General features: G+C 42.3%; 2 protein-coding genes across 2 annotated transcripts; one reads left to right on the forward strand and one right to left on the reverse strand.

Moving 5' to 3' along the window:
- Nucleotides 1-1,551: 1,551 nt before the first annotated feature.
- LOC130490679 (olfactory receptor 6-like) lies at nt 1,552-2,526 on the reverse strand. Its single transcript, XM_056864490.1, has one exon. It carries the CDS (start codon nt 2,524-2,526, stop codon nt 1,552-1,554), a length of 975 nt encoding a protein of 324 aa, XP_056720468.1.
- Nucleotides 2,527-13,767: 11,241 nt separating this feature from the next.
- On the forward strand, nt 13,768-14,730 carry LOC130490680 (olfactory receptor 6F1-like). The gene has a single exon (XM_056864491.1). It carries the CDS (start codon nt 13,768-13,770, stop codon nt 14,728-14,730), a length of 963 nt encoding a protein of 320 aa, XP_056720469.1.
- The last annotated feature ends 4,059 nt before the right edge of the window (nt 14,731-18,789 follow it).

Here is an 18,789-nt window from a genome sequence, read left to right on the forward strand (position 1 = left end):
TCTGCTTTTTCTAAATCTTCTTGAGTATTTTGTAAAAGAAGAAGAAGAAGAAGAAGAAGAAGAAGTGGCGATGAATGAGCATGTGAATTGAATATTGAATGAGATGCTTGGAAAAGTGCACTGAGGAGACTGTTTCAGCTAAGGATGTTTGGAAGTCAAGGTCCTACAGAGCTGCAGGCATTTTCACAGGATCTCCTTCCAATGAAGGAGACAATACTAAGAAGTGCTGCTCCTGAAAATGAGACAGGGCACTGGAAATGCCATTTACCAAATGTACTAAATGCCTTGTCAAGAATAACCTTCCAATTCCTTAATCAAAGAAAGTTGTGTGTAAAGTGCTGTCAAGTCGAAGCTGACTTAAAATAACCCCTGGTGGGGTTTTCAAGGCAAGTGATTAAGCAGAGGTAGTTTGCCATTTCCTTCCTTGGCAGGGTCTTCTGTGGAGGTCTCCCTTCCAAGTACCAACACAGCTTAGCTTCCAAGATCTGATGAGATTGAGCTATACCATATCATTCCACATCCCAACCAAAGACATAACCCTGTACAATTTAAACATTTGAGAGTTACCTAGATGAAATTTGTCTCTGCAGTATTTCACAGTGGCATCTCATAGTCTTCCCTTCCACTAGTTTCCTGCCTCTGTTATTGGAAAACATTCCAAAATGCCAGATCTCTCACTGCCCCTAAATTGAGCCATCATTTGAGCTATGTTTTGGCTTACCTACTATTGTTAAAAGGGGTGGAAGGAGACATGTTAAACCCTACATTTCCTACTACATCCTGTTGAACATGGAAATCAGCTTCTAGCAACCTCTCCTCCCTTGGAAAGGAAATACCATTATAACTGGTGTGTAAATATAAGCCATCCTTCCTCCCCTCTTTTTTTTTTGGCTGGCACACCTTGAAAATAACCCAGTGTTTCATTAGAGTGAATACTGTATATAGGGCATTTAAAGAGTTACTATATTAAAGATGTTATATGAACAGCTTTGGCGCCTATCATTTTGATTTTTTGTCGGTGTTTTAATGGTAATATATGGATTGGGTTCTAGACCAACCTGTTGAAAATCAGTCATACATACAGGCAAAACAGATAAGGGCCAACATATATCACTGAAATTAAGGTACTATTGGAATCAGGTTGCTTTTGGCCACTTCATAGGTCTGTATTTTATCACATTACATCAATAAGCATGGGGGAATTGTAGTAAAAATAGACTTTCTTTTTGATAAGCTGACAGTCTATTTTACTTAAACCATTCAGAGCACTACATGGGATTGTATCAAGTCTGCTTTTTCACTACCTCTTACTCTATATTCTTCTTATTAGAGTTATAGGCACACATAGCTTTCACCCATTCAGGTTCTATGATCCCTAGCACAGATTGTTTGGTGGTCAAAGGGGATCCCCTCCTCTCTTTTACATTGCTGAAAAATATGTTTGTATCTACCCCTTGTGTGTTTTTGCATGACTTTGCCACTGCAAAAGCCATCACAGTATAAGGGGGAAAATAGTGGCATGAACCCAGTCTTGTTTTACTACAATATGTTTCAGCTTGTATCTGGTCGCTTTAACCATTCCATTTGAAACCACCCTGAAGAAACAGCTTTTCTATGCATTGCTCTGGTTAAGGTCTCTCTTACTTCCCTGTTCCGAAGGCTGTAGATCATTGGGTTAAGAAATGGAGCCACCACAGTGTAGAGGATGGACACCATCTTGTTGAGGTCAAAGGTTCCAATGGCCTTTGGTCGAGCATACATGAATATGGTGGTGGCATAGAACATGGAAACAACTGTCAAGTGTGAGGCACAGGTAGAAAAGGCTTTACGTTTCCCTTTGGCAGAAGGGATTTTGGCAACTGTACAAAAGATGCATGCGTAAGAGGTTCCAGTCACGAGCAGTGAAGTCATCAGGACCGCTAGTGCTGCCACAAAATCCAGCAGTTCTATTAATGAGGTATCTGTGCATGACAGCCTCAACAAAGGAGAGATGTCACAGAAGAAGTGTCTGATGGTATTTTTATTGCAAAACTGCAAACTGGACATCATCACTACAGAGGGGAAAGAGGCCAGGAAGCCACCTAGCCAGGAAGCCAGGCTCAGAGTCATGTAGGCTCTGTAATTCATTAGTGATGTGTAATGTAATGGATGGCAAATGGCCAAATACCGGTCATAAGCCATGGTTGCCAAGAGGAAACATTCAGAAGAAGCCAAGGATAGGAAAAAATACAGCTGAGCAAGGCACCCCCCCAAAGTGATGGTCTTCTCACCCAACAGCAGATTGGAGAACAATTTGGGCATCGTTACTGAGACATAAAAGATTTCTAAAAGTGAGAGGTTTCCTAGGAAGAAATACATGGGAGTGCGAAGGTGACTGTTCAACCAAATGGTCACAATGAGGAGGACATTTTCCAAAAGAGTTAAAATGTAGATGGTAAAGAACACTGCGAACAATAATAGCTGATACTGTGGGAGCTCAGAAAACCCCATAATGATGAATTCAAAGTGTGATGTTCCATTTTTCATTTTCCTGTGTGTTCTTTGTTACTTCCACTGTTGAGACAAAACAAAACAGAGCATTGAATATTTTGTTTTTGTAAACATTCATGCAGTTATTGATCAATACATTTATACATATAGTGGTGAGAAGGCAATGGAATATGAGTGCTCAAATCTGAAATGCAGCACATTAAATAAATAAGTACAGCATTTTTGGATGAATACAACTCCCCTGCACAAAGTGAGTAGTCTTACTGCAGCAAACCTTGTTCTGGAAGAGCAGGTTTGCTCCATCTGGACAAACCTCCTTGCTTAATGGAGGCATGTTGTGACCTGGATGGCCCAGGCTAGCCTGATCTCATCAGAGCTTGGAAGCTAAGCAGCAATGGCCCTGGTTAGTACTTGGATGGGAGACCATCAAGGGAGGTCCAGGTTTGCTACACAGAGGCAGGCAATGGCACACCACCACCTCAAAGTGTCTCCTGCCTTTAAGGCCCTACATGGTTCCAGAGGTTATCTGTGACTTGACAGCACTTTCCACCACCACCAGTGGAAAAGAATAATTGAACTCCTTGTCAGTTAAACACATAGAGTGGGATCCAGGGTTTCATCTCTTGGGAAAATGAAGAGGTCTTCTTTGACCACCAAAAACATCTATACTGGAATCATGGGACCTGGATGAACAAAAGCCGTGAGGAATGGGAGGTGTAACATAGAGATAAATGGGACAAAATTGAAATTGCCTGAGTCCAACCAATCAGAAATGTACTTCTCAGGACAAGTCAGATAAGTTTGCACATCAAACTAAGCAGCAGTTTAATAGTCAGTGGACAAACATATCAAAACATTTGCAAGCACTCAAGTTATATGGTTAATATAGGATTCATTTTCAGAAGCCTTGATTTTGAATTGTCCTTATGCAACTTTCTTTTTAAATTAATTTATTTTTATCTTCTTAACAAAACAGGATACATACAAATGCACAGTACTTTTTTTAAAGAGATCATTCCTCACTTTGTTTGTTCTGTTTTAAGAGTTCTTGTCACATCAAGTCTATTTTTGACACATCTCCATTTCTTTGAAGAACCAAAGTCTTATATATAGACAAAAGTATTAGATAAGATTAAAGATAAGGTTAAAGCTCTTGCCCTGACCTGGATGGCCCGGCTAGCTTGATCTCATCAGATCTCTAAAACTAAGCAGGGTTAGCACTGGTTAGTATTTGAATGGGGGACCACTGAAGAATACCAGGGTGGCTATGCAGGGGAAGGCAATGGCAAACCACCCCTGTTAGTCTCTTGCCTTAGCCCCACAAAGGGTCACCATAAGTCGGCGGTGACTTGACACACGCACATACAATAAAGTTCTTCTTGCTGGTGTTTTCTTTTGCTTGCCTAATTTAGCCAGAGTTCATTTTCAATACCTTTAATCTAGCAGCTATTATAACATACAAGGCTATAACATGAAACTTTTTTAGAATAAAGACTACATAATTTAACAGAAATAGTTCTTGAGTACTTTCAATGCTTTGTCCAATACCTTTTCAATGCATTACCATTTTCCAATATTTCCTTGCTCTAATACAATTCAACCATATGTGTATAAAGTCTCATGTGGTTCAGTGCAAGACCAACAGTGGATATTAATACTTGACATACTTGTCACTCTCACCGGAAGAAGCTCCCACTGATGGAACATATTATTCACACTTCCTCTTAAACTTAAAATGGCAGAAAAACATTATATAGACAGCAAAAAAATTCCACACACTATTATTAATTTTCACACCCTAATTCATGTAGCCGTTGTTAACATATTCCACCAGACCCACCACACAGGTACATGACATACTGTAGAATATAGACAGAGCACCATTACCATTTAAAACAATGATAGATCCAAAGGGCATCAATGCACTTTTCACTGGTATTCTGGCTATCTTGAACTCTGTAGATCACAGGTAACTCATAATCAGTTATACTCTCTTTTTTATGGATTGTGGATCCAATTGGATTGGTGGGAGCCAGTGCAATGTAGTAGTTAAAAGCGGTGGACTCTAATCTGGAGAACCGAGTTTGTTTCCTCCACATGAAGCCTGCTGGGCGACTTTGGGCTAGTCACAGTTCTCTCAGAACTCTCTCAGTCCACCTACCTTACAAGGTGTCTGTTATGGGGAAGGGAAGGGAAGGTGACTGTAAGCTGCTTTGAGACTCCTTAAAGCTAGAGAAAAGTGAGATATAAAAACCAACTCTACTTCTTTTTATGAAGTAAACGAATGCGGTTGTAATTATATGGTGAAGATCCATTTCCCATCAGTTCAGCAACATTAAATTACGGCTCATATTATGAATAGCCAAGACTTTTTTTTTTAAATGAGACTGAATCTTCTGTGTAAATTTTAGCAATGTTAAAATTGGTTGATAGTTAATGGCTCCTTTAAACATGAATACTATGTAATAATGTAACAATAAATCAAAACTAAGGGACTGGGCATCATTTAGATTCAGAAGTGTAATAGATTTTTAAAGCAAGCATTGAATAATGTGAAATGGGTAATAAAATATAGATCCAAATGTATTTTAGATAAGAAATGTAATATTTTTTCCCAAGAAAGATGAGTCCTGTTTTGGCAGAAGAAACCTTGCTGTAGTGGAAGAGACTTCCACTTCGTTGGTGGTTGCTTGAGAACATTCTTAAGGTTTTTTTGTAATATGTTTATGGGTTGGCATTAAGTTGTGTAGAGCATTGCATGGAAAAAACTAAGTGGCATCAAAATGACCACTGGTTTATTTTATTTTTTTGGTCCAAGTACAATCCTTCCCGATTTATCATGGGAGACATTTTATGGCAACATTTAAATATAAAGGGTGATAGGTATGTTTGATGATTGCAAGAGTTCCTTACCATGATGGGTTCCATCCTACCGGCTTTTCTGCTCAATCTTGCTGGGTTTCTTCCCTTACAGTAGCCCTCCTCTGTTGTGACTTTCACCTATATGGATTTCATGATGCCCCCAAAACCCTTGTTCCCTCTTTTGCCAGCAGAAAAGCTGGTAGGATCCAACCCATAGTCTTCATGGATTTTATTATTCATATGGGGGCATTGTTTAAAAATGTTAATAGGTCGGCAAAGCTTATTGGTAAAAATTTAGAATGCAGCTGAACACTCACCAGATCAGTGGAAATGCTGCCATTGACTTCAGCCTGCCCCCTTACTGACATATACTCCATTGATTTCAGGGGTTTTAGACTAGAATAGCTCTGCACAGGACTGCACAGTTGACAAAATAACACAATCATAAAACCACTTATCCTGTTGAGAAGTGTTAGAATGTATCTTTGTAAAATAGCCACTGATTCCCCTCCATCTTCATATAGTCAAATTTAAGCTTTTCTATTCTGGCTGGTTTCAACACAGTTACACTGCAGTCCTAAACAGAATTATACCCTTCTAAACCCATGGACCAATGGTCTGAAAAACATGCTTAGGATGGCACCCCAAAATACATTCTTCTTGACTCTGTGTGGAACACACTCCCTTTTAAAAATATAAGTAGAATATTAAGACAGGTTTCTTTACCTAAATATTTAAGTTGTGAGGAATCTTTTTGGAAAGGGTGAATCTTTGCCAATAGTTGCACTTGTTTCCTAAAGGCATCTGTAAACAATACCAAAGATCCAGCTCTATGTAACTCTGAATTTCCATAGATCTATGTCTTCTGTCTTCCCTTAAAAGAAGCACAATTTGAGAAACGACTTCTCAAATAATACAGATTACGGATCCTAATTGGGGTTAAATTCTCAGAAACCCTTGGGGATGTCAATGCTAACAGATCAAGAGATTCAGTACTTTCCCCCTAGAGATAATTCTCCCCATTTTATTATACCAATTTGTTAATGAGTCTGCAAGGATATCTGGGAAAGTACTTTAGAATAATGGCCCATAATGTTAGCATAATTTTTCTCTCCTAATCTATCCCTTCTATCTACCTTGGCCTCTGTACAGAATTGAAGAATACTTTTTATTTTTTCATGGAAATGAATATCCTCAATTACAAACTCCCACATATTTATATTTATTTACTCCTTTCCCCCCTCAATGTAATGTTATAATTTGCATAAACAACATTTTAGTCCTGTATTTTGCACATAAGAAATAATCAAGTTATGTATATAGGTTTGATGTATATGATTGAAGAAAGGAAACTACAGTTGAGTAAATGATGGTAGTGTTTTTTATGTATTCTAACATGCAAATAGAGTAACAGCCCTTTACTGAGAATGTGGCGTGTGGAGTCTGCGGAGAAGAGGCGCAGCGGTGCCTCTTCCTAAGCCAATTCACGCAGGCCGGGGAAACAAAAAAAAAAAGGCCGTCTTGTAGGCAAGACAAACAGACCAATTAAATTAAGGGTAGGGGAACAAAGGTCCCTATATTTGAAATAATGTGATTGAGGCACCTTTGGTATCACATTACAAAATGATGCGACATTCTGATACTAACATTCAGTTTTTTGTTGTATGGCAGTGTACTCCTAAGCCCTACACAAAATATAGATAGAATTTTATTTCAACAAGAATCTCGCTTTATTTTTATTTTTAATACAATGTCTCCTAATGGATTGAATACAGCCTCTGATTATTGTTTCCTGTGAAAAAATCATGTGGCATATCTTTTTTGCTCCGGGTGGAGGTTTTGGTGGTGACGAAACCTCCTTAGGAGACAACGCCGCTGGGTTGCCTCCTAAGCCCGGTGCAGGCATTCCTCTTGGGAATGCACTGTAATCTTACTCAAAAACTCCCATACATTTATTTTTAGTATATTTCTTTACTAATTTGTGCACATTAGAGGGGGGAAAGGGTATATATGATGTGTATGAGAAAAAAATCAAGTACTGCTGAGTAAATAATGGTGGTACTTTTGCGTATTTTCATATACAAATTAAGTGACTGGAAAGGTTGATCAAAAGTAAAGTAGAAACAAATATTTTAAAACCTGTTAGCTTGGTCATGTCGAAGTTCATAAAGGGTTGGATCCATCCAGCTTTGCTGTTAATGTAAAAGGGAGAAAGGGTTCTCTTTAATCATTAAAAAAGGATATGCTTGGTATCATCTGACCTGCATGACCAAATGTCATGGGGCACATGGGATGTTGTCAGGGCTGTAGCTTGGGGGGGGGGGGCGAGAAGGGCAGCCACTACTCCCCGTGGCATGCAGAGAGGCTGGCAGAACTGCCTCTCCTACAGGAGGAGTGGGATCCCACTCCTCCTGTAGGAGAGGCAGTTCTGCCAGCCACTCTGCATGCCACAGGGGAGGTGGCTGCCCTCCTCACCCCCTCCCACTAGCTATGGCCTTGGCTGTAGTCAGGAGGACAACCTGGCAAAAATCCTGGCTGAATCCAACCCATACTCTAGTATCATGTAGTGCATTTTTTTCAGAGTTACTCCTGTTGAAGAACATTGACACAATTGCATTGCAGGGTGGAGCCTGAGGAGGGTGGGTTTGGGGAGGGGAGGGACTTCAAAGAGGGTATAATGCCATAGAGTCCACCTTCCAAAGCGGCCATTTTCTTCAGGTGGACAGATCTCTGTTGCCTGGAGATCAGTTGTAATAGCAGGAGATCTTCAGCCATTAGCTTGAGGTTGGTAACCCTATCTAGGTAGCATATTACAGCATGCAAGCATATAGAGCCATCTTAATTTAGGTATTGTCCATGTGCAAAGATAGGATGGGGATTCAAATTTGATTAAGTATTTAATCCCCAGATGGAGCAGGGAACATTTCTATTTTAGCATCTTGGATTCATAGGTTCCAGTCTTGTTTTAAAAGCATCTTAATATTTAATACTCTTTCCTTCCCTACCAAAGAGGTCAAAGACCTCAAAAGAGCTAGTTGTGCAACTGCAGAATCTACAATTTTATTCCACCAAGACCAACAGCGCTCCTGAGCTGCCAATCGAGTAAGTGCAGGAAGGCTCTCAGCATTAAGTAGCCTATACTTAAAACTGACAATGGCTTTCCAAATCAAAATAGAAATTTTTGGAAGACCCAGTTCCAAATGCACAACTGAAGATGTTATACATGGAGGTAAGGCAAGAATTTTATTGGGTGGGGGAAGAGAAATCTGAAGCTTAACCACACATTCCTAAAAGGAATGCCCGCGCTGGGCTTAGGAGGCAACCCAGCAGTGTTGCCTCCTAAGGAGGGTTTGGCACCACCAAACCCTCTACCTGGCACCAAAAAGCTGGTGTATCTTGTGAAAAACAAAAAGGGGCGTTCCCGAGCCATAACGCCACCCAGCCAGCACTGGAACACCTCCCGGCTTGCCGCCACGGCCTGTGCCGACAGCAGGAATCCAGCGGGAGGCTGCGGCAGTGGGCGGGCCCAGCTCTGCTGCGGTGGCAGCCGGGGACCAGCGGCTTGGCCTGCACGCTGGTGCTGGGGCCACTCACACCGGCGTGCGCCATCCAGGTGCCGGCGATGTGGGCCCCTATGCCGGTGGAGGCCTTCATCGGCCTCCTAAGGCCTTTCGCCACGGCCGCCAGCACATTTGAGGAATACGCTGTAAGTAATTCAACTGGACCCAAGAACCAGAATGGAGTACCATATAGCATGTGAGGAAAAACTGTAATGATTTTATAGGGAAAATATAGAGCAGTATGAAAGTTTTTACGTGCAACATTGGTTATAAACTGCTTAAAATTAGCCCCAGTTATCTTGTACATTGCTAAAATCTCATGGCTTTTTTTTCTTTGTTTGATCATCAGTGTTGGGTCATTTTAAATAAGTTCATGCATGCCAGAAAAAAACATGGAAATTTAAAGTACGGATTTTTTTTTTTTCAAAAGATGATGAATTCTTTGGAGATGAAATAACAAAGCATCCGAAGGACTAATGAACATATTACTGTAGAAATGAAGTCTCAAGGGAACTTGTGCTGCAATAAAGATACTTCTCCCAACCTTCTGCATCTCAGTTCAAAACAATTGTGTAAGGAGGACTTCTGTCCTAGAGTGGACGGACAGTTAGTAAGGGATCCAATCAATCCAAAATACTTGGAAACAGAGGGAAGATTGGGATATATGAATTCTGTGGATAAATGGATGGATGAGTGAATGAGTGTGAACACAATCAAAGTGATACCATTGGGTTAGGATTGGCATATTGTGCCTAGAAAATGAAGGAGCAAACAATTGGTAAGTGGCTCCATTTTATCGTTTCTTTGTACCTTTGTAGTTTGGGATAGTGCAAACCTTTCATATTTTCATCAAAGAGAAGATACTGCTCTGTGTAACTTGTTGCTATTTCCTCCTATTTACTCAGAAAGTAAAGTATTTACTGTAAAAGAAGGGGAATTAATAAAATGACCAAATGATGTATTTAGATAGATAAAGGTTTTAGTAAAGCAGGGGGTACCATTTGAAACCAAATCTGACAATGACAGATGATAATAGGTCTTGACATCACGATCCATAGAACATTAGCCTTATATTACAGTTTATAAAATGATTCAGTAATAGAATTTGAAATTTGGAATATCACTTCAAACAGTTATCAAGAGGGACTGAAATTTTTATTCAATCTAACTTTATGAACCACTTTTTCAGCATGAACCCAACAAAGCCAAACACAGTGTACCAACAGTGTTCTGGACCACAGGATTATCTGATTGATAATCCTGAGTTGGATCCAGCCATCTTTTTACTCAAGCTTTCTCAATACTCCCCTTCTTAACACAGCCCCCATCCCTCATGTCTGTACAGGTCCCATGATTCCCAGCATAAACCTTTTGGGGAGTCAAAGGGGACTCTTCATTTCTTTCTTCTTCACCAGCAGAAAAGCCAGCTGTATCCAGCCCCTAATCTAGTTTCATAGGTCCATTAGGATAGCAAAAATTTAGGATGATCTGATATTTACAAAAGACTGAAAACAGTTTGATGCATGCTCATAATTTATTGTTGTACTTGGATTATATATGGATAATCCTGTACAAACCAAGCAGCTTTGAAAATCAATTGCATTTCAGTTTTATGGATAGTCTGTGGCTGCATTATAGTGACATTCAGAATGATATTGCAGGTTTACTTATTCTATTAATCTTTTATGCCACTCTTTCCTAACCAGGTTAGGCTCAGAGTGGCTCACAACAATTAAAACCAAACACAGAAATGCCAGGATCAAACTACAGTTGCCTGGCAGTAATGCAACAATGTGTTATGGACATGCTTAATCTTGGCAGTCAGGCAGACAAACCAAGCAAGACTGGAATATCAGAGAGACACGCCACAAAAGTCCCTCCCTCAGGGAGCTTTCTCAATTAGTTGAGAATTAAAGGTGCCTGAAACAGTATCAATACAGGCACAGAAAAGCTAGAACTTGAGACCTCTCTCAGAAGGTCTCAGAGGAGACAGTGGTATGTATGGCTTTGTGTGTGTAAAGTACCTTCAAGTCGCAGCCACTTATGGCGACCCCTTTTGGGGTTTTCATGGCAAGAGACTAACAGAGGTGGTTCGCCATTGCCTTCCTCTGCACAGCAAACCTGGTATTCCTTGGTAGCCTCCCATCCAAATACTAACCAGGGCTGACCCTGCTTAGCTTCTGAGATCTGATGAGATCAGACTAGTCTGGGCCATCCAGGTCAGGGCATGTATGGCTTTACAAATATATTATTCTAGAGTATGAATTAGATACTTTGAACTAAATCAGACTTCTTTATAGGGCTGTCAAAAAAAAAAAATTCGGTACAGTTCGGATTCGGCCGAATTTGGCCCTTGTGGGTTCGGTACGTGCCGAAGTCCGAACTCCCCCACTTCGGATCCGTTCAATTCGGCGGGAATTCAAAGTTCGGGAAAAAAATTCGGCCGAATAAAGCCATTAAAAACACAACCGCACCTTTCCGCGGCTCTGGGGGGGGGGCATTTTTGGGCTTAGAGGTCCCAAACTTTCAGCAGAGCTTCAAAGGACGTATATTGAAAGACTCCCCAAGTTTTGTAAAGATTGGGTCAGGGGGGGCTGAGATATGGGCCCTGAAAGGGGTCCCCCCCACCCTTAATGTGGATCTCTCCGCAGAGCTTGCCGCCCACGCACAAAGCTCCCGGCCCGACAAACAGCTGATGAGAGCAAGGGCGGGGCAGGTGCTAAGAACTTTGCAAAGCAACACAACTGCAGAGCAACCCCTTTGCAAATATGCAAAGGGCGGGGCAGGTGTGAAGAATTTTGCAAAACAATACAACTGCAAAGCAACACAAGCACGCAATGCAAAACCTTTGCAACAGTGCATAGCAACACCTGACACCTGGGAGTTTGCATACCATGGAAAGGGACAGAGGCAGCTAGCTATGCATAATGAGCAGGAGGGGGTGGAATGTCTCCTTTTGCATTGGACTTGGGACCAGGCAGATGCATTCTTTAAGTCACCATTTGAAAACCAGTTTTGAGCAAGCATCAATAACCTAACTGATCTTATGAATGAGGAAAAACCTGAAGAATAGAAATGAAGCCCCCCCTCAAACCAGGGAGAGAGAGACTGGAGGGGGAACACACACCCCAGGCAGAACCGGCAAAAGCCCCCTTTGGCTTCCCCCCCCACCCACAGAAACTGCTCCCTCCCCCCACACACACACAGACTCTGCTTTCCCCCACACACACACACAGAAAAGAAAAAATATAGATTAAAGCCCCCAAAGGGGTCTTACTGTGGCTGTCTTCTGTTCCAGCAGGAGGGGCTGGGAGGCTGGGTAATCCAATATGATTCCATTTGTATCCAATATAAGATCCATATGTATGCATCTCTCGAGGGTGATCCATTCATCCCAATAGGGGAAAGGGGAAAGCCCATATCTCGGGGGGCCCTGACCCAATGTTTACAAAACTTGGGTGGTCTCTTAAAAAGCCTTGACTGAAGCTCCGCCGAAAGTCTGGGATCGGCACACCCAAAAATGCGCCCCCTGCAGCCATGGAAAGAGAAAAGGGGGGGAGCCAATATTTCAGCCCCCACTGAACCCATCTTTACAAAACTTGGGTGGTCTCTTAAGAGGGATTCTCTGAAGCTATGACAAAAGTTTGGGGGCTGAACCCCCCAAAAAGCGCCCCCTGCAGCCACGAAAATGGAAAAGGGGGGAGAGGAAAAAGGGGTGGAGCCCATATCTCGGGGGGCCCTGACCCAATGTTTACAAAACTTGGGGGGTATCTTAAGAAGCCTAGTCTGATGCTCCGCTGAAAGTTTGGGGTCGGCACACCCAAAAATGCGCCCTCTGCAGCCATGGAAAGAAAAAAGGGGGGGAGCCCATATCTCGGGACCCCCTGACCCAATGTTTACAAAACTTGGGTGGTCTCTTAAAAAAACCTGTCTGAATATCCCCTGAAAGTTTGGGGTCGGTACCCCAAAAAATGCGCCCCCTGCAGCCACGGAAAGGAGCGAATGTGCACAAGCACCCCTTCACACACACATGAGGATTTCCCTCTCTCTCTCTTTCCCCGGCCGGCCGCACATCAGCTGATTCCTCCAGCACTCAATCCTGACTGATTGGCCAGAAGAAGACCCAGCTTGGCCACCGATTGGCCGGGGGAGGAGAATGCTGCTTACTGACGGTTATGCTGCTTACTGATGGCCGAATTGGCCGAATTTATTCGCCGAACTCCCGAACTCGCTGAATTCGCCCCCCCCGGTTGCCCGCCAGTTTTGAGTTCGGATCCGTCCGAACTAAAAACCGCCGAATCAAGGGAAATTCGGCTGATTTTCAGTTCGGGCCGAACCGAATTGACAGCCCTACTTCTTTAACTGTTATATTTTAAGTGTTGGATTTTAAACTAATAGTATGTAGAACTTGCTTGCTTTACTGTATACATTGTTACTGAATATTAAGACTTTGTATTACTTGCACACACACACACACACACACATATATATAATTACATTGGAGTACATCAATAAAAAGATTTACTTTTTAAGTGAGTAAAGTAGTTGAGTCCTGCTTAGTAGGTGACTATCTGAATAAGATAACATACCACTTCTCAGGAAGGGGTCAATTCTAAGAGCATAGTCACTTGAAAGGCACTGACCCGCTTCAAAACAAACAAACATTTGTATGGAATTGCTAATATCTTTGTGGTGTGGATAATGCAGAGGCCATTCTGGAAATTATCCAAGTGAATTTGTGTAGCCAAGATCTTTAGATGAGCAAGGTAAGTTTGTTTACAATAATGTATCAATTCATATGGACAACTTCTGTGTGATAATTCAGCATTTTGTTTCCGCAGGTGCAAGTGGGCAGATGGGGGAGTACACGGCAGGAAGCCAAAATGAAACAAACGTGGTGGAATTCATCCTCATGGGTTTCCCTGGGTCTGTGTATTTACAAGTGTCCATGTTCAGCCTCTTTCTTATTATGTACATCCTGACAGTTTTGGGGAATGCATCCATTGTCATTCTGCTGATAACTAACCAACGCCTCCATACCCCCATGTATTTCTTCCTCTGCAATCTTTCTTTCCTGGAGGTATGGTATACCACAGCTTCGATTCCGAAGATCCTTGCCATCTTTCTGGGGAGGAGCAGAAGCATCTCTTTCACTGCCTGCGTTCTGCAGCTGTATTTTGTTTATTCCTTGGGCACCACTGAACAATTCCTGCTCTCAGTCATGGTTTATGACCGATATTTGGCTATATGCCGCCCCTTGCACTACAATACAATTATGGACATTGGCCTTTCTGGCAAGATGGCCTTTGGTTCTTGGCTATGTGCATTCTTTGTCGTTTCTATACCTGCTGTTCTGATTTCAAGGTTGTCCTTTTGTGGGTCCAATGTGATCAACAACTTTTACTGCAGCATCGATTCGTGGATAGCTCTGTCCTGCACGGACACCTATGTCATTGAGACGGCCTGTTTTGTCATAGCCATCTTTGTCAGCATTGGCTCATGTCTGATAACCTTCCTTTCCTATGTATCCATTATCACTACCATCCTGCGCATCCCTTCCACTAAAGGACGCCAAAAGGCCTTTTCCACATGTTCCTCCCATCTTGCCATTTTGATTCTTTGGTATGGTTCAGCCATCTTTCTGTTTGTCAGGCCTTCTAAACAGACCTCTTTAGAGATGACCAAAGTAGTGAATGTTCTGAACACTGTCGTGACCCCATTGCTGAATCCTTTCATCTACACCCTAAGGAATAAAGAGGTAAAGGATGCATTCAGACATTCATTGCAGTGGGGATGTCACAAAATACATACTGTGTGATTCAAGGAAGGTGAGAAATAATTCTGAACAAAACCTCTATGCAATATTAATGGTTAGGCTCGATCATCAGGTTTTTTGGAGAGTTGGACGTTTCACTTGCCACGATCTATGCCCATTTGCTCCTGTTCTTACCTGTTTGTTAAACAAACCTTGCACTGGTTTGCATAAGATGTTTCCCAAACACAAAAAGGGATGACTATATTCACCATGACTCCTCTTCCAAACAATATTTGACTATCTGAAAGAGAAACTAATTTCTTCCTCCAAGTTTAGGATCCATGTTGGAAGCGTATTGTGGCAAATGTTAGTTGACAAAAATACAGTAGCAAAGCCACACCAAAAATATCAACACAGTTCAAAGTACAAAGTATGTGGCTGTGGGGCAAAAACTACTTACATCATCTTAGTACTTTATTTAAATAAATCGACACCAATCAGCAAGTTGGTACATAACCAAAGATATACATTACTGGTTTTACAGAAATTCAACATCCTTCTTCACTCTTAGGGTTGCCAGGTCCTCCCTCTTCACTGGCAGGAGGTTTTGGGGGGCAGGAGGTCAAATCCCCTAAACCGGAAGTGACGTAAGCACATCACGCAATTGCCCACTGGCTCCAGTAACCTGGCAACTCTATCCATTCTGTAATCCTTCCTTGAGATGAAATTTTTCACAAATAAACTCTTGGCAAGATGAGAAAGTCCTTTTCCATTCTGTAATCTTTCTCAAAGACAAATTCTTGGCAATGCCAATTAAATCCATGATGTTACTTCAGAGTAAACAAATAAACAACAGGCTGCCGGCTCTCTCCCCATTTCAAAAAGTCTTCCTCACAATAATTCTTGGTTATCCATAATAGAATTCCTCAATGCATTATCAACCTGTTCCTAAAATGATATCTCAGGGATGCCGCAAACATTCCCATGGGTAAAAGGTTCTCAAGATGAATAGCTAGTAGCATCTTGTAGCCCCCCCCCCAAAATCTCAGTGCGGTACCACTAATCCTAGTGGTGTTAACCATGAGGTGTTGCCAGCAAGGCATCCGTACTTACAGTGAATGCTAGGTCTCTCTTACAGCTAGGGTTGTCATCTTTGGATCGAGAAATTCCTGAAGGTCTGAGGGTAGAGACTGGGGAAGACAAAGTCTGGGAAACAACCATTTTCTCCAGGAGAATTGACCACTGTATTCCGGAGATCAACTGTAATTCTATGAGATTCCCAGGTCCTACCTGGAGGTTGTACTGGCATGAAAATAAAGCCATAGACTCCAAGTTGCTGCAATGGTGTTGGTCCATCTGGACTTTTTCCTCAGATAGGTATTCCTGACAACAGGGATGATGGAGCTGTAGGGTTGCCAACTTCCAGGTGGTGGCTGGAGATCCCCTGCTATTACAACTGATCTCCAGGTGACAGAGATCAGTTACCTGGAGGAAACCGCCTCTTTGGAAGGTGGACTCTATGGCATTATACACATTGAAGTCCCTCCCCTCACCAAATCCCGCCCTCCTCAGGCTCCACCCCAAAGTCTCCAGATATTTCCCAACCCATAGCTGGCAACCCTACAGTGCTCCCTGGAGGCTCTTTCTCCATCTTCTTCCTCAACATGTGTTACCTTCTCAGTTTTGGGGAGCTAATTGGAGCTTGCATCATTCATTCTACTGCCCCTGCATTGGGGCAGAATGTTTATCTGTGTGGCATGTCCCCACCCCTTCCAGCCACCTACTCACATGAACACATGAAGCTGCCTTATACTGAATCAGACCCTTGGTCCATCAAAGTCAGTACTGTCTACTCAGACTGACAGCGGCTCTCCAGGGTCTCAGGCAGAGGTCTTTCACATCACCTACCTGCCTAGTCCCTTTAACTGGAGATGCCGGGGATTGAACCTGGGACCTTCCACAGGGCAAGCAGATGCTCTACCACTGAGCCACGGTCCCTCCCCTACTCCTCTCTACCTGCCTGTCACTGCTTGTGCTGCCAACTCCATCACCTGCCTCTCCTTGTTGTCAAAAGACAGACAAACAGCCTTCTTGCAAAGGCTCACTTTGACAACCTGTGTTGCTCTACAACACTCTTCAAAGTCAACCGGGCCACACCAGCTTGGCCATGGGATGTAGTGAGGCAGTGAGAATGACCTGTTATGAACATTGAGTGTCAATGTTTCCCACCCCCCAAGGGAAGAAAAAGTATACTTCAGTAATTATGAAGTACAGCTTCAGGTTGCTTATACTTTGCATCAGGTTCCTCACCTGAAGTTCAGTCCCTACTGGCATTCTCTGTGCCCTCTATTAGGCAAAGTGTTGTGTGTGGTGAGTGATGTAAGGCAGCTTAGCAATACAAATCCACAGAGAGAATGACATACAGAGGATCTGAATGTTCTCTGGATTCCCCCCTTTTTCATAATTGGCTAAGAACTGCTGGAACCATTTTTTTTTAAACAAAAGTTGATTAATTCTTTGGAGACGGCATCTCAAGAGAGCTTTTGGTTATGGAAATATAAAGGGCCTAACTCCATTCAGTTAGAAACCACTGTTCCAGAGGACATTCTTACGATTTAAACTGGGTGAGTAGAAATGAGAGATGCAATCAAAATAAATGGGAAAACTGACAGAGGAAGTCTGTGTGTGACATAGATGGCTGATGTAGCAAGAACTTTTTAATGATCATTTATATTTCTGCTAAACGTTTGGTTCTCAACTTTTCAAAGTTGGTTTTAAAGAGTCCTAGCAATACAGCAACCTTTATGACTGCAGCTTCTTTAGCATCCCACAAGAAGGTGCTGGGCTTAATTTCAGTTCCTCCAGGGAAGTGACCACTATACGGAAGAAAACCCCAAAGCTTACATTTGAATAGTGTATAAGTCCTCCCTTTCTTTTTACATTCTCAGAGGGGGTCTTTTTGATTGATGGAGCTTGTCCTTTTACAGCTGGTGGGATATGAGTAGTGAATAGTTTTTCCCACTGAGCATAGCACATGAGTTTCTTGTTCTCTGTGTGAGCATAACCACTTATGAGAGCCAGTGCAGTGTAGTGGTCAAGAGCGATGGTTTGGAGTGGTGGGCTCTGATCTGGAGAACCGGGTTTGATTCTCCATTCCTCCACATGAGCGGCAGACACTAATCCGGTGAACAGGGTTGGTTTCCCCACTCCTACACATGAAGCCAGCTGGGTGACTTTGGGCTAGTCACAGCTCTCAGCCCCACCTACCTCACAGGGTGTCGATTGTGGGGAGGGGATGGGAAGGTGATTGTACACCAGTTTGATTCTTCCTTAAGTGGTAGAGAAAGACGGCATATTAAAACCAACTCTTCTTCTTCTCCTCCAAATCTTGTGTTCATAAGAAAACAGCTAGCTAGTTTAAAGGGACAGCAATGTGGATTTCATAATTACATCTGCATATTTGGACATGTAATGATTTTAAAAGAACTTTCCCCTTTTCTTCATGACAAAAAAACATACATTTATCTCAATGCCTCAGACAGATTTGTGATTTGTGAATCACTGAGTTGATCACAGCACCTCAGACAATTTTCAGCCAGTTGCTTTTCAGATGTTGGTAGCAATCTTGCACACACTTAAACTTGTGAACTTCCATGTATGTCTGCGGGATTTACACAGTCTATCCAGAGAAAGGATTACAGCCAAAATCTTCTTCTTAGTCAACTTGACAACCTAGAAAGCCTGAGGTGGGGACCATGGGATCTGTATGGACGAAAGCCACTTGGGATAGTGGCTGTAGTAAAAAAGATCATTGAGAGAGACTGAGCAAAAAAGAAAAAAAAAGAAAAGCTAGCTGGATCCCACCCAATGAATCTGAAAACGTGAGATGTTGTTTTTGAGCAGTTATTGACTAGGTCTGAAACTTTCTTCTCAGTCTAACTTTATAGCTGGCTAGTACCACCTATAGCCCACCAAGACAGATATAGGTCATCATCCATATACATCCTTTCCTGAATCCTGTCTCAGCTGTACCAGAAAGACAGCAACAAGGGGAGGGCCTATCACTGCTAATATAGAGTCCAAAAAGGAATGGATATGAGAGATTTATCTGCAAAATGCTGA

Source organism: Euleptes europaea, chromosome 18 (genome assembly GCF_029931775.1).
Source record: "Euleptes europaea isolate rEulEur1 chromosome 18, rEulEur1.hap1, whole genome shotgun sequence".
In the NCBI taxonomy this organism is placed as follows: Eukaryota; Metazoa; Chordata; class Lepidosauria; order Squamata; family Sphaerodactylidae; genus Euleptes; species Euleptes europaea.

What these genes read in the sequence shown, in the direction of transcription:
- LOC130490679 (XM_056864490.1), bottom strand. Translation starts at nt 2,526, where the DNA reads ATGAAAAATGGAACATCACACTTTGAATTCATCATTATGGGGTTTTCT.
- LOC130490680 (XM_056864491.1), top strand. Translation starts at nt 13,768, where the DNA reads ATGGGGGAGTACACGGCAGGAAGCCAAAATGAAACAAACGTGGTGGAA.